The sequence below is a fragment of the Rosa chinensis genome, chromosome 4 (assembly GCF_002994745.2).
Source record: "Rosa chinensis cultivar Old Blush chromosome 4, RchiOBHm-V2, whole genome shotgun sequence".
Lineage (NCBI taxonomy): Eukaryota > Viridiplantae > Streptophyta > Magnoliopsida > Rosales > Rosaceae > Rosa > Rosa chinensis.
The window spans coordinates 65,905,284-65,922,222 of record NC_037091.1 but is presented as its reverse complement, the minus strand read 5'-3'; the positions used below and the strand labels follow the sequence as shown (position 1 = coordinate 65,922,222).

The 16,939-nt window shown below is 38.7% G+C and overlaps 1 protein-coding gene and 1 long non-coding RNA gene across 2 annotated transcripts; both read left to right on the top strand.

Moving 5' to 3' along the window:
* Positions 1-309: 309 nt before the first annotated feature.
* LOC112197072 (transmembrane 9 superfamily member 2) lies at positions 310-4,420 on the top strand. The gene is made up of 7 exons (XM_024337607.2): positions 310-553; positions 698-738; positions 1,157-1,742; positions 1,850-1,987; positions 2,077-2,233; positions 2,312-2,796; positions 3,832-4,420. Exons 1-7 carry the CDS (start codon positions 405-407, stop codon positions 4,049-4,051), a joined length of 1,776 nt encoding a protein of 591 aa, XP_024193375.1. The 5' UTR covers positions 310-404; the 3' UTR covers positions 4,052-4,420.
* Positions 4,421-5,657: 1,237 nt separating this feature from the next.
* LOC121052638 lies at positions 5,658-16,416 on the top strand. The gene is made up of 3 exons (XR_005809689.1): positions 5,658-5,787; positions 16,052-16,188; positions 16,279-16,416. It is a non-coding gene; the product is annotated as an uncharacterized LOC121052638 (long non-coding RNA).
* Positions 16,417-16,939: the final 523 nt, after the last annotated feature.

Here is a 16,939-nt window from a genome sequence, read left to right as displayed (position 1 = left end):
CGCCTAGTTGTAGGATTCATCTAAGATATATTTAAGTATACTAATTTGATTTAAAGACAGATTGACTCTATGCATTAATTATTAATATGCTAGTCTGAGACTACTATATTAAAAGCTGGGCCTTCAGTTGAGCCGGTCCTTCAGGTGTGACATGTATCAAGCCAAAAACAACAAGGTCTTTGAGGTGTGATTCGGGCTTATCATGAGCTTGGTCCGCAGTTTTTGGGTCCAAAGGAAAAAGCCCACAAAAGAAAACAAAAGTTAAAAAAAAAAAAAAAATAAATAAAAAATTATCCGGTTGCTGCGTTAGTGGGGGTTCTCGGTCTCACTTTTCTCTCGTGTTGAATATACAATCACTCTCATCCTTCTTCTTCTCCTTCTCCTTCTCCTTCTCCATCAGAGCCATGAAGAACCTCTCCACCATTCTCGTCCTCGCGGTTCTAATCACCTGCGGCGCCACCTTAGTCAGATCGGACGGCTCCGATCACCGCTACAATGAAGGCGACGTCGTCCCCCTCTACGCCAATAAGGTCGGCCCCTTCCACAACCCCAGGTAACCCTATCAAATCTCCGATCTGGTAATCTCTGCTTTGTTTCGATTCGCATTTCTGAGATTCTGTGTGCGATTTCTGATTCATCGAAGATCTTCCAAACACGGCCTTGCTGATGACTAATGTGTTTCGTTGTTTGGTTTCAGTGAGACGTATCGCTATTTTGATCTGCCATTTTGCTCACCAGGTTTGTATCTCTAGCATTTTGCTGTTACATTCCTTATTTCATAGAAGAAGAGTTTGCAATGCATTAGTTTTAGCTGTGATAATTAAATTTTAATTAGGAAATGTGTGCATGCAACCGGAATTGGTGAATTCTCCAGAGTAAAAGTTCGATAGTTGTAGCATTTGTTATATTTATGTAGAATTTTCGGTCAGTATAACCAATTTCGTACACATTGCTATGGTTTTTGAAGGGCATGTTGAAGGTTTCGAATGTTTTGTGTTTTAAAGATAAAATTAAGGTCTGCATGGTTTTAATTGATGCAGCTGTGTTTGTAGAATTTCTGTTGAGCCAGTCTGTATCATATAAGATGAGATGTACTTTTTAAGCATTGTGTCTTTTGTTTCTTGAATTGGCTGAGAATGATTTGTAATGGTGGTAGGTGATGTGAAGGAGAAGAGGGAAGCTCTCGGGGAGGTGCTGAATGGAGATCGTCTAGTGAGTGCTCCTTATAAACTTGAGTTCAGGAAAGAGAAAGACACCGAAGTTGCTTGTAGAAGGAAGCTGACCAAGGAGGAAGTTGCTCAGTTTCGAAAGGCTGTGAAAAAGGATTACTACTTTCAAATGTACTATGATGACTTGCCCATCTGGGGGTTCTTAGGAAAGGTTGACAAGGAAGGAAAAACTGACCCAAGTGAATACAAATATTTCCTGTACAAGCACATCCAATTTGAAATTCTATACAATAAAGATCGTGTGATCGAAATTGGCGCCAAGATGGATCCTCATTCAGTTGTGGACTTGACAGAAGACAAGGACGTTGATGCGGATTTCATGTACACTGTGAAATGGAGAGAGACAAATATTCCATTTGAGAATAGAATGGATAAGTACTCACAGTCCTCTTCACTGCCACATCACTTGGAAATTCATTGGTTCTCAATCATAAATTCCTGTGTCACAGTTCTCCTTTTGACGGGTTTTCTTGCAACAATTCTCATGCGAGTCTTGAAGAATGATTTCATGAAGTGAGATTTTGTGAGCTGAGCCTGATATCTAGTAGTTCATCTGCAAATCTTTGGGTTTTGGGTTTACAATGTATTTTCACTTATCATATTATTAATTTCTCATAAAGGTATGCCCAAGATGAGGAAGCAGCTGATGACCAAGAAGAGACAGGTTGGAAGTACATTCATGGTGATGTTTTCCGGTTTCCCAAGTATAAATCGTTGTTTGCTGCTGCCCATGGTTCTGGAACCCAGTTGTTCACCCTGTAAGGATCTTATTGCAGCTCACATATGAGTTTTGGTTAAATACATGTCTGTAGTAAATTTACTGTCCTTTTACTTTGTGCATTTCCAGCACAGTGTTCATTTTTATGCTTGCACTGGTCGGTGTATTTTATCCATACAACCGAGGAGCTCTGTTCACTGCTCTTGTGGTCATATACGCACTCACATCTGGCATTGCGGGATATACTTCAACCTCTTTATACTGTCAGCTTGAAGGGACAAATTGGGTAAGTAGAGATTCTCTCTCTCCCTGTGCAACAAATCATAGCTTATTGGAATCATGACTTTCCTTTTCTGATTGACAGGTCAGAAATTTATTACTTACTGGGTGCCTTTTTTGTGGGCCTCTGTTCCTGACATTCTGCTTCCTTAACACAGTTGCAATTGCTTATAGTGCAACTGCAGCTCTTCCTTTTGGTACTATTGTGGTAATTGTCCTTATCTGGACATTGGTAACAGCACCATTGCTTGTCTTGGGTGGTATTGCTGGGAAGAACAGTAAGGTTGAGTTCCATGCTCCTTGTCGCACCACAAAGTATCCTCGAGAAATTCCAACTCTGCCATGGTACAGGACAACTGTTCCTCAGATGGCAATGGCAGGATTTCTCCCTTTCAGTGCGATTTACATTGAGCTTTACTACATATTTGCCAGTGTCTGGGGTCACAGGATTTACACCATCTACAGCATTCTGTTTATTGTTTTTCTTATTCTTTTGATTGTCACTGCCTTTATAACTGTGGCTTTGACCTACTTCCAACTTGCTGCTGAAGATCATGAGTGGTGGTGGAGGTAAACAAATTATTTTTTTTTCCACATAATATTATAGTGTGTGTGTGATCATATTTGTATTGCGGTCTGTTTTGTTACCAGTTTTCCAAACATACTTTTTTCTATGTTAAACTTTTGCTAAATTAAAGGCCTCTAAAAATCAGTGAGTAAAGTTTATATCGGTGTATGCTGATCTTGCATTCTGATCATTGAGTACCAAGAAATGTTCTTAATGTGTTTCCTAGTTACAAACTTTAGATGAAGTTATTTGGTGCTAATGAATCTAAACGCTCTTTAGTTGTTTTCTCTTTCAGTTGTATATTTGTACATTCATGAATAATCAGTTTTGGGTGATGACTCCTTGAAACCAGCTCTTACTGCTTCATATGAGAATCCTGTTTTGTTGCCCATTGCAAGTATGCTGTTATCAGAATGATTGAGAACTAGGGACTTATTTTCACCACCATGTATCGTTGAGTGAGTTATTAGTTTTGTGGCTGTGCTTTTTACTGGTAGTTTCGGGGTGTACTTTCTGTACTTTCTGATGCCTGATTTGTTGTTGATGACATCAAATTGAGCTTTACTTAAAAGTTTTTGATAGGAATCATATTATCTTACTATAGCAAGTACAATCATGGTTCCCTTGGTACACAGATGAAAGCAAGTATTATTGAGACCTTTCCACAAAGTTGTATAGCTCGGAATAGCCAGACTTATTGATTTACAGACTATCAGACTTCAGCTTTTGCTGTTTGTTTAGTGATTTGTGCCTTGCTGCTGTTCTATTCTTCTTTTTAATCATTGAAGTTTGTGGGGGTCTGGAGTTTTCATGCCTATATATCTGGGTAACTGAAAATTTACTGGGAGTCTGGAGTTTAAAAAGCAACAGAAAAAGAAAAATGACAATAAGGGTTTTCATTGTTTTCTAACAGAGCATATACTTTTTCAAATGTATATTCTTTACGATACTAGATGCAGTTTATTTAAAGCAAGAAAATTTTGATATATTGTCAATCCACTTTTATGGACTTAATCAGAGTTCTTGATTTGCGGCAGGTCTTTTCTTTGCGGTGGATCGACTGGCCTATTTATCTATGGTTACTGCTTGTATTACTACTATGCTAGATCAGATATGTCTGGTTTTATGCAGACATCGTTCTTCTTTGGTTACATGGCTTGCATTTGCTATGGCTTCTTTCTCATGCTTGGCACTGTTGGATTTCGTGCTGCTTTGCTCTTTGTTCGTCACATTTACAAGTCTATCAAGTGTGAATAGCGGGTTAGCTGGATCTTTTCGGTGAATTGGTCCTTGTTTCTTCCTTTAAAACATCGGAAAAAATCTACGATTTTTGGTAGAAGGTAGATGATAGAGTGCCTTCAGAAGCAGCAGAGGACGCAAGGTTTCCTAAATTAAAAGGTGTTTTGAACCCTCAGTACGGCTCTTGCTTCAGGCTCTGGGAAGATGTGGTGCTCCTGATTCCTGAACTCTTCTTCACTATTTTAGTGTATCTATGTGACACGGGAATAACTTGTATTAACCACATTTTACGTACTCTCTGAAAGTGCTCTGTCCTTTGTACCCTCGAGTAATTTAGCCAAGTGTTTATCTAGCTATTTAACTTATATGTATCCAGTATTTTCAGTACTTACATTTTAGTCAAAGATATGAGAGAATACATGCTGTAAAGAGATAAAAGCAGGGAAAGCCTTGGTGCTTAGCTAGCCTCTTGCATCCAAAAGATCAGCTTTGATTGATTTTATTCATAACGTGATACAATATGAAGTTAAGAAAGACCACTATCCTGCAATCTGAATTTCAACGCCATTCGGTTATTGTGATACGTTATGATCGAGGGTGTCGATCAATTAACTAGGTTCTTATATTGACGTGATCGAATGAATAATCGATCATTCAATCATAAATCATAATCCAGTGTCAATCTGAAACAGTAGTTCATGCTGTCCCAAAAGTGTAGCAAAAACGAAGCCTTTGATGAGTTGATCTGTGGAGGACGACTCACCATCTGCAACTCCTCCTCAGTCAAGGACCGGTCGAAGATATCAAGGTTCTGCCTCATTCTTTCTTTGTTTTAGCTTTTCGCTACCATGCTCACCCCTTGTTCATATACCCATCTCAACGATATCTGCAATTCACGCATGCAACATATGCATACAATCTATTAATTAATAATTAACTAAAGCTTAATTTAATTAATCAATCAAGCTATAAGGTTAGTAGTTAATGTGCTGCAGGTAGACAAAGATTATATATAGGTGCCAAAAGATTAATTAATTTATGATTTTATGTACCCACCTGAGCAGTTGTTTTCCCTTTTGCTTTGGCAATCTGTTGGAGGACTTGTGAGCCTAAGACCCTATCGTCTCCCCCATGAAGTCCCAGATACACCCAGTGGAGACTAAGCCGTGACAATACATGCCTTACAAAACTGAGGCACCTGCCAAGCTGGGCTCATCTCCACCTACATACATACAAACACCAAATTTATATCTTCTAATTCTCAGTTAACTGTTCATCGGCTAATGAACAGTACCGGCTCCAGCCGAGCCGACACTGTGAAATTACGGTTTTGCCCTCCATTCTTTGATTAATTGCGGTTTGCTGTTTGGCACGTGCTGAGGTGATAGAAGCGATCATTTTTCCCTTTCTTCATTCTTGGCTGATCTCTGCGTTTCTATAGTGAAAGAGAGGGAGAGAATTGCAGAGAATATAATAGGGACCTAGAACTGGAAAGGTACAGATAATAGAAGAAAATTGAAAGAAATTGGAAAAGTTTTATATTTCATTGCTTAAGTAAAAAGGCAACAGAGGCCAGTACATATAGGTAGTAGCAAAGCTGAAGGAAAGGAATAATTGGACACCTGTCCAATTCTTCACCGACTCAGTACATAAGATCCCATAGCTGGCAGATAAGATTGACAGCACAGACAATTTAACTTACTTCAGGTAAACAAAGGATTAAGGCTCTTAAACACACTAATGTTAGGATCAAGGTCCTAATATCCCACTCCTATTCAAAAACAGCACAACTCAATCTTTGAATTCTGGAAAACGTAGGAGGAAGTCATCAGCACACTCCCATGTTGCATCATCCTCAGTAGCATTCTTCCATTGAACCAACCATCTCACTTCAGGCAAATTTCCCTTTTTAAACACAGCCCTCTCCAAAACTTTAGCAGGTATCCAGTTCATCTTCAAACCCATGAGGTAAATTTGGAGAAGGGATTACAGAATTACCTAGCTTTTTTTTTCAGAAGAGATACATGGAATACAGGATGAACCTTTGCTGATGATGGAAGCTGCAGCTTGTAGGCCACTTTCCCTATCTTCTCAATCACTTGATAGGGTCCAAAGTACTTTGGAGACAACTTATGTGATTTCCTCACTTGCACTGACTTATGTCTATAAGGTTGAAGCTTTAAAAACACTCAATCCCCCACCTCAAATGTCCTTTCTGTGTGATGTTTGTCATACTGAGACTTCATGGACCCGTTAAAGAATGTAGCTCCGATTTTCGGGATAAGGCATCAGGAACTGTATTGGTATTTCCAGACTTGTACATAATTTCATAATCATAACCAAGTAACTTGAGCAACCATTTTTCCTGAGAAGGAGTTGTTATCCTTTGATTCAAAACATATTGTATGGTTCGGTGGGTCTGTGATTATTTTGAAGTGATGCCCAAGCAAGTAAGGACGCCAATGTTGCACAGCAAAAACAACTGCCATCATTTCTTTATCATAAACACTAAGGGCCAAGTGTTTGGGAGCTAAAGTCTTGCTAAGGTAAGCGATAGGATGACCTTCCTGTGCTAGTACGGCACCTATCCCCAACCTTGAAGCATCACATTCAACCGTGAAAGCCTTGGAAAAATCTGGGAGGGCTAAGACCGGAGTAGACGCTAAAGCACACTTGAGCTTTTCAAATGCTAATTCTGCTTTAGGAGACCAAACAAAATTGTCTTTTTTTAGCATATCAGTTAAGGGTTTGGCAATAATACCAAAATCCTTAACATACTTTCTGTAATACCCCGCCAAGCCAAGAAATCCTCTTAACCCTTTGATTGTCATCGGTTTTTTCCAGCTTACAATTGCTTCAACCTTTTGTGGATCCACAGCGACCCCTTTATCACTGATTACATGACCCAAATATTCAACCATACTGGTTCCAAATGCACACTTATTCAGCTTCACCTTCAATTGATTCTCCTGTAACTTAGCAAAAACCATTGACAAATGAAGCAAGTGTTCTTCCAATGATTTGTTGTAGATTAGTATATCATCAAAAAACACCAAAACAAATTTCCGAAGAAATTCCTTGAATACTTCATTCATCAGTGATTGGAATGTTGATGGTGCGTTGGTCAAACCAAACGGCATAACTAAGAACTCATAGTGTCCTTTGAGTTCGGAAGGCTGTTTTGTGCACATCGTTAGGATGCATGCGGATCTGGTGATATCCGGACCTAAGATCCAACTTAGTGAAGTAGACTGCGCCATGAAGTTCATCTAAAAGCTCATCCACAACTGGAATTGGAAATTTGTCTTTCACTGTCACCGAGTTAAGGGATCTATAGTCCACACACATTCTGTTGCTGCCATCTTTTTTCTTTACTAATAAGACTGGATATGAAAAAGGGCTAGTACTGGTTTGGATCTCATTCCCTGCTAGCATTTCGGCACAAATCCTTTCTATCTCATTTTTTTGGAACTGAGGATATCGATAGGGTCTAACACTTACTGGATTGGCACCCGGCATCAACTCAATTCTGTGATCATGCAATCGCTGTGGTGGTAACATTGTAGGTTTATCAAAAAGAGAGGAAAACTTACTGATCAATGCCTTAATTGCAGGGTCTGTATTGGCTAAGAGTGCATCATCTTCAGCATTAATTTTCAATAGCTGAATAAACATAGCCTCTTTCTCTTTCTTTAGTAACCTTGTCATAGCAGAAGAACTGATCATGGTGGTCTCACCAGCTAGCAACCCTTGCAAAAATTGCTCCTTTCATTGTAATTGAAATTTCATGGACATTTTCTCAAAATTCCATACTATATCACCAAGTGTTCACCAAGTGTTCACGGACATTTTCTCAAAATTCATGGACTATATCACCCTAAACCCATACTATATCACCAAGTGTTCTAAGCCATGAAGCGCCCAGCAAAATTTCGCAACCATTCACAGACAAAACATAGACCTCAGTTTCAATTGATGTATTCTGAAGCTGCATTTGTAACTGAAATGTCCCCCCAGTCTTTGCCGGATCCTCACAAGCCACAACTACCTTCAGTGACTTGGAATGATCAATCTTTTTGTTACTTAACAAACTTGGATGTACAAACGAATGTGCCGCTCCCTCATCAATTAAAACATGAACCTCTTTGTTATTGAAAATGCCCTTTAATTGCATAGTCATAGGATTATTGACACAACTAATAACATGCAGGGTCATGGTTGCTTCTTCATCTTTATTAGCACTACTCAGGTCATCTGCGTCAATCTCTTCCACTTCTGGAGGAATGATTAATTCCCCTTCAGCAACTCCTTCAATTAATAATGCCCTCCCTTGACCTTGACCATTAGTTCCTTTACACCGATGACTATTACTGTAAGGGTCATCGCAAAAGAAACAAAGACCCTTGGCTCTTCTATCATGATAATCATTTTGAGACCACCTCCTATCATTCGATGATTGAAGACTGGACCTTATAGGTTGTTGGGCATATGAGGACCTATTCACTTGTATTTGAGGAACTCTAGAAACTGGAGGAGTATGGAATGGTCTTCTTTGTTGAGCATTGGAATTAGAGATGTGTGGTCTTTGAAGTATGGCTCTTGTGCTCCTGTGTCCAGTGTATCTTTCTTCAAAAATCATCGCCAACTCATAAGCTTGATATAACGAAGTGGGTCTCATAGCCCTTACATCCACTTGAATTTCATCCTTGAGACCCACTACTACAAAAATTGCATCACACAACGGTGGAAATCTGTTGTGTGATTTGGACCATGTCTGTCGTCTATCTCGGTGTTGTGTGATGAGCACACTCCAACAACGGTGAAACACCGTTGTGTGTATACCATAGACACAACGCATAAGTTAAAACCGTTGCACCGATTCTGCGCATGCCAATGCCAAAAATTGGATGCGGCGCATTCAATTGTTGTTTCGATGGTGATCAGACAACATAAATAAGTACACACCGTTGTTTGTTAACTTCTCACATAACAGAAAAATGACACTCAGACAACGGAAGTAATACCATACTGTTGTTGGTTAACTTATCATACAACAGAAAAATAAAGCAACTGTTGTTGGTTGTTCCTTCACACAACAGATATCATAAAATAACTGTTGTATGTGTGAGGCTCAGTGTTGAATTCTTCACAAGTCATACAACATATTGTTTCTATACCGTTATGTGATTTAACATTGGACAACTGATATCTATTCTTTCTGTTGTGTGAGTACTAATGAGACAACAAAATTTTATAGAGACCGTTGTGTGATTTAACATTGGACAACTGATAGCTATTGTGTCTGTTGTATGAGTACTAATGAGGCAACAAAATTTTATAGAAACCGTTGAGTGATTTTCAGTGGTTTATTGTGTGATTGTCGACAAATGTGTATTCATCCTACGCTCGTTCATTATCAATATTCTACCTAGAATATTTGCATAAATATAATGCTCAATATATATTACGTAATGAAGTATTCTAATTCAAGCGTTTAGTGTACCAAAAGAGCTAGCATTTGTCAATCATCTATATATACATTCATGTATCTAAAAGAGCTAGCATTTGCACAAATATAATGCTCTATATACTTTCGATGACCCTAAAGCTTTTGCTAGGTCCAGGACCTGCAGATCATGACTACGTTTGCAATGCTCTGAACAACATTATCTTCAACATAACCTCGAATGTCTCACTCACAATTGGCCTGCACCATGAGTAGATCATTGTTAGAAAACCAAATATGCAAAGAAAAACACCAGACCTTTAAGATGACCAATGAAATGTTCAATACTAATCCCAATAAAACAACCAATTCAAATCAAAGATATTTATTCCTTGTGCTAGTAGAAGAAAAGGATGGTACCTGCATGAGAATTCATCAGCTTCTTCAATTGAACACATCTAATGCATCATGTCAAGTCTTTGCCGCTGAGACTAACTGTTAATAGTACATCAATAGCACTCGATGAGGAATGCATGTCATAGAATTTCAATGACTTCTAGCCCCTATTAAAAGTAAAGAACCTAGTGCTTAATTGCTAGTTTGCTACCAGGCACCAACTCAATACTGCTAGGAAACAGAATACTTAAAATGATTAATTGCCCCTTGTGCCATATGAAACAGAAATTGAAAATTTTCAGTTCATCACAAGCTTTCATTCTTGCTTATATTATGATTTCTCACCTGAAAGCCCCATCAGAAGCTGTCAAAATAATACGCCGAAGTGCACCCTCTGGCAAGCCTTGGATACACTGAAGAAATCAGAATTCATTAGCTTCATTAGTATTCACATGAGAGGATATAGGATGCAGAAATAAAGAAATGATGAGGCAAGGACTAAATTAAGGTGTATCAAGTAATTTAACAGTGATTTGGGTATCACCAACAAGAATGCAGCAAATTGATAGCTATATCAAGATCACAGCAGAACCTATTAGATAGAGTTGGGTATCAATATGGATTTGTTTTCATACCTGAAAAATTGCAGAATGTTCTTAATCAGCAGAAAGAATTTTCACATTATGCTTTGTGCGCAAGAGGAAGAACAAATGGGCCTCCAGCAATCAAGGTACCCTCTTGACGTCTTGCTGGAGTACTAACTAGTAGCTCTCCTTTCTGATTGAAGGTAACTACTGATGGTGTGGTCCGAGAACCCTTAGAATAGTTCTCCTTCCTAACCACCGCAATAGTTCACAATCAGATACAATCTTAGAAACCTCCCATTTTCTATCTGCAATCATATAATACGTGGTCAGACATACAATCTTAGAAAGAAAGACTTAACAAATTAATTAACTTTGAACCTACTAACTAAAACACTAACAATAACTTATCCATCAGTACATTGCATGATCTCACAACCGTCCCAACACTTCTGTTTTTAATTTAGGTACAAATGAGTGTGTCTCTATGGAACACAAAATGAATGCAACTTACTAAAACAACTTATCAAGCTTTTCTGTTACCACAATGCATATCCAAAGCAAAGCACAGAAGTGCAATCACCTAAATCTAACATACAAGGGAAAACAGTGAACGTGGTTTATCTGATCAACATGGCATCGGAGATGGGGGGAAAATAACGGTAACATAGTTTCTAATGAAAATGGAATAGAAGAAACCTGTGGTGCAGCAACCAAAAAGATGCTTTCTCTGTTAATATATCGAACAACCTTCATTTTCATCATGCAACCTCTGAAGAGAGAGCAAAGTCCCTGGACATATCCAAAACATAACATAACTGAAATAAAGAAAAAAGGTTCATAATTGTAAATAAAAAAGAGAAGTCCCTGGACATATTCAAAACATAACAGAACTGAAAAAAAGAAAAAAAGATGCATACGATGATAAAGATAGAAACATAACTCAATTAGCCACAATAAATAAGGAGCCCCTGCATGAGTTTTCAGAAAACTTTGAATCAAAAGCATATATGAACTACTGATATGTGTGAGAATTTTAGTGGGATTTACAGAAAGCAAATTTTGAGCACTCCTCACATCGTCTTGAGCAAAACAACAATTCTCTCTAAGCTGCCATCCAGTCTGTGCTTCAGCTGCTGCCGTTACCCTTATCTATCTGCAGCAAATTTTACAACGACAAGATAACAATCAGTCATGGCTTATAGGTGGCCACATCAAGGAAGGATCATTTAAGTCAAATGCATAACGAAAGCACTTGGAAGCTTTAAACCAGAAAATTTAACGACTAAATCAAAATTTCAATCATCAGGGCAAGATCCCCAAGTCTCAACACCATGACAAGAGTTCTTGTCCATAAGCAATCAGAATTATTAAAAAGAATGAAGATCCAAACTTCCAAAATCAGATTATCTTACTTAAATAGCATTACCAACAACCCATTCCCACAACTACCTTAACTTCAACCTATCAGTACTTGTCTTAGTTACTTAATAGATGAAGGAATAAGAACGAGATAATTACCTTGGAGCAGAACTACTTTTCTCCTTCATGATGTGCATCCTACCATGTGATTTCTTTCCAAAAACTGGTGTAGGATCCAGTAAAAGCCTAAACTAAGAGATCAACTAATAATTGTTACTGTCAAGTAATAAAATGTAATTTAATCATAGTTGGGAATCGACAAAACCTAATGCCCAAGCTGGTACAAAATAAAGACAGACAAATTATCATGATCTGGAGAATACTATGAAGAAGCACTAAACTGGGGAAGTATGCAACAAGCGATGACCTGATATGAGACTATTCAATCTGTTGATTATGTGAACATCCATGGCTAAGCCAGATAACATTGGAAGAGTATCTCCCAATCTGTAAACTAGATGTACACATCCATGTATACTTTCGATCAAAGCCAGAGAAAATATTCAAAAATGAAGATTAAAGTCTTCCCATTCTAAATGTCTAGATGATTACATATTACACTATATTATAGATGCAGAATAAAAGAGCTTCATAAACCCAGAGTACCACATTTCAATTTGCATAGTCATTGTCATTTTGAGTACTGCATATTGTAACATGAAGCTTATAGAGTTCATTTCAGTCATAGTCTTGGCCAAACAAATCTAGCTACTGCGCTTCAGTGGAGTGTAACTTTCTTTGCCATATTATAGTAATGCTAAGTTTGTATGGCTAGATATCAGTAATGTACTAATCTATTTGCCGATTTAGAAATGCTCAATTCTGGTCCATCTATAGAACGATATTGTATTTTCTGATGACAGATTAATAAACAAAGACAAGAAATGCTCTGAAAAGTCTACTGTTTTTAGGCTCCTGTTGGTGACTCGTATATAGAGCCCTACTATTATCACTATCTTTAACCTCAAACAAAACCCAGAAAAACCAGAACAACTCTCACATCCCAGAAACAAGCAAACGCTAAATCTCAATTAAATTTAATTACCAATCACATCAAATTTGATAAACAAAAAGCACAAAAAGAAATTGAAGAACTATCGAGTATAAGAACACATAACCATAAATCGCCCAAATTGGAGATCGAAAAACGCAAAACTTAAGGATAGAAACCCTAGATTACAAAGAGAAACACAAGCCCAGAATGCAGAACAAACCTGGGGATCAGCGATTGAAAGGAGTCAAAATCGCGAGAAATCACAGTTACGTTATTGTGGCTTCTGCGATTGAAAGGAGTCAAAATCGCCGAAGGCATCGTAGATGCAGTTGAGGATGACCGGGAGGACGTCGGCGGCGACGGTCTGGGTTGTTTTCTTGAGATCTTCGACTGCAATTTGGTAACAGAAGTCAGACTAGAAACCCGATATCTGGGTTTGGAGAGCGATTGAGAGTGATTGAGAGTGTTCTGACTCGGGCTAGAAAACCGGGTATCTAGGTTTTGAGAACGATTGAGAGTGATTGAGAGTGTTTTGACTTTTGACTTGGGCTAGAAAGATTTGATAGTGATGGAGAGTTCTGATAGAGTGATAGTGATCGAGAGGGGAAAGAAAGTTTTGAGAGGGAGAGTTCTGATAGAGTGATAGTGATCGAGAGGGGAAAGAAAGTTTCGAGAGGGAGAGTTCTGATAGTGGGTTCTTTTTTTCTCTCTCTCGACAGTTTGCTTGGTAGGTTTGGCTGGTGAGAATATTTGTCTTGGTTTGGTAATAAGACTTGAATACTTCAATAAATTTGTCATAGAAGAATTAAGTTGATCACACAACAGATAATGAAACAACTGTCGTACAAGAGTATATAATGTCAAAGTAGAGAGGGAAATTTGGCTGCCTAGCTAGCTCGGTTTGGAGGGAGCAATTCAAATAGATTTGAGCCTTCAGACAACAGAATGTAGACATTCTGTTGTACCATTTGTTATATCATTCACTAGGTATACCTAGTAGAAGGTGCCAACTTTTTACAACATTGGCGCCTAGTCGAAATTTGGAGCAAAATTTGGCTCCCAGCTCTAATCATACAACAGATATAGCTATACTGTTGTATCTTGCAATATTCACACAACAGAACATGCATAATTGTGTTGTGTGATTAAATTGGTGAACTTGTCTTGGGTGGGAATTTTGAGCTCAGTGATGGCGGGATATATGCCGCTAAATTTTGTGTCGTTCAGATAACGGAATATGCATAATTGTGTTGTGTGATAGAACTCTGAAGAAAAAGTTCTTAATTTAGTAGTATTCCCACAACAGAACTTCATTAACAGCGTTGTAGGATGGAGTTCAAGTTATCAGACGACGGTCAGTTTTTAATCTCTTGTCTGATAGGTGTTGTGTGATGCATATTTTGTAGTAGTGACCTCCCACAAAACAAGCTAGTAGGATGTCATCAGAGAACCCTGAAGCTCTTCGAGCATATTTGTTGAACTGAGACTTAAACTCACTCACTGATCCTGTTTGATATAACTTCACAAGAGCTGCTTGATAATCTGTTCCGTTTTAGGAGCCAAATTCTCTCATTAAAAGTTCAGAAAAGCCCAACCAATTACCTGGATACTGATGCTTGAATAAGTGCCACACATCAGCTGCTTCATCAATGAGGTGCATAGCCGCAATAGAAACCTTTTTATCCTCAGGAATTTGATACAATTCGAAATATTGTTCGGCTTTGTTTAACCACTGCAGTGGATCACCCTCACCAAAGGTCTGGAATTCCAATCTCATTTGTCGCATAGTCGGAAGATTAGGATCCATCTCAGGTTGTAACTGAAACTGTGGTCCTTGGATAGCATGATGATTTTGTGGGTACTGATAGTGAGCATAATATGGAGAGTGATATTGACCCGTAGAATACGATGGTGGATAAGACGTAGCAATAGTAGAGTAAACAGGAGGCGCTTGAGTCGGCTGAGTTTGAGGTTGCGTATGTGCACTGAGAAACTGATTCACAGCAAATGGTAGTGTGGGTCTAACATTCGGTTCCTGCAAATTAAAGTCACCTGATGGGAATTGCCATAGTGGTATTATTGAAGAATTGCTAGACTGTCCTTGCTGCAGTGGCCCTCCAAAAATGGAAGTTCCATGAACATAGTGCATATTTGACACAGGTATACCATGAATAAATTGAGAATTATAAGCAGGTATATCAGTATAATGATTGGGAGCTAAGGTATGCTGGTAAACATTAGATTGATAAGGAAATCCACCAAAATCATGGCGTTCTTCCCTATCTCGAGCTCTGAGAGCCTCACCCATTAACCTTTCTCTATGACCAACAGATCCAGTAACAACATTAGTAGTAGCAGCATTACTAGCAATGGTTTTACCTCTTTGTTGACTTATACTGCCACCAGAAGCTACCTGTGAGGAAGGTGGTGAATGCGGTGCAGGGACAGCAGAAGTCGTGCTAGGTAGAGAGAATCCAGAAGGACCCCCATCATACATAGTGCTTAATGCTCCCACTCCAGCCATGGGTAGAGGTTCTGAGGAAAGAAATCCTTGGGTACTTGCCTCAGAGACAGCTAGAGAGCCAAAACGAAGATTGTTTGGGGAGTTTGGATGGGTCTCCGGTCATAAAGAAGCAAGCTGAAGCTGATGAAGTTCCTTAAGCAATCGATCCTGCATCTCAGCGTTTCGACTCTGGGTTTCAGCATTTTGAGCACGAAGAGATTCTTGAGCAGCACGAATCTCCTCCACAGAATCACGCATGGTTTGAATCTGAGAGTCAAACAGCGATTGTTGAGTGAGATATTCCAACTCCGTCGCCGTTAAGTCACGGGTCACTGGAGGACCACCACCGCCTTTCAGCTTTGGCATGAGCGCAAGGGCTCTGATACCAGATAATAGGGACCTAGAACTGGAAAGGTACAGATAATAGAAGAAAATTGAAAGAAATTGAAAAAGTTTTATATTTCATTGCTTAAGTAAAAAGGCAACAGAGGCCAGTACATATAAGTAGTAGCAAAGCTGAAGGAAAGGAAGAATTGGACACCTGTCCAATTCTTCACCGACTCAGTACATAAGATCCTATAGCTGGCAGATAAGATTGACAGCACAGACAATTTAACTTACTTCAGGTAAACAAAGGATTAAGGCTCTTAAACACACTAATGTTAGGATCAAGGTCCTAATAGAATAGGTGTTGTGCGTTGTGATTGTGTTTATTTTCCTTTTGTGGTTTGTTTCGGTGGACGCGACCTTTTTTCTTTATCTTCGTTTTTGCCTCAGCTCTGCATTCTTGGGAGAGAGTTGCAGAGAAAGGTTCTGCATGTTGTGATCGTGTTTGTTTTGTTTCCATGTAGGGTTTGTTTGTTCCTTGCATGTGACTGATTTGGGGTTTCGGTGATGCAGGAGTTCATGTTAGTAACGAGAGGGAAGACGGAGATTAGAATTAGATCGAGGAAAGCAGGAGGTGTTGGGCTCATTGTCGCGATCTTCTGTCTCTCTCTTTTTCTCTTCATTTTTGGCTGGGTTCTTCGCATGTAGAGGTATGTAGTTGTTGGGTTTTTTGTTCTTTTTTTTTTCCACCATTTGTTCCATTCAATTGTATTACAGAAACCTTGTTTGCAGATTCTCAAAATCAGTTTTCGTACATTGACAACTACTCTGCTGAAAAGTTGGATTTTTTTTTTTTTGGGGCTGATTGTTTGCATTTGCTAGGGATGTAAATGGACGGGAAAATGGGAGGTGGCAGTATTGCTATATTTGGTTTATGTATGCTATATTTGGTTTAATCATCTCTCATATTTGGAAATCAAATAGAGCTAAAGCTCTGTTACACTCATGGATGGACCAGAATAGTGGCATTAGAAAGTAAACCAAAATCTTCTGACCCATAAACAAGGAATAACCATATTTGGCTTAACTATTTCCTTAGAAACTAGGTGAAACCAAAATCTACTGACCCAGTATTGTTACAATTTATTTTAATATGGTTATTCCTAAGGAAGCTGAAATTATATAGATCTACGAAAACTTTTCATTGAAAATCAAGGAAAACAGGAATCAAAGT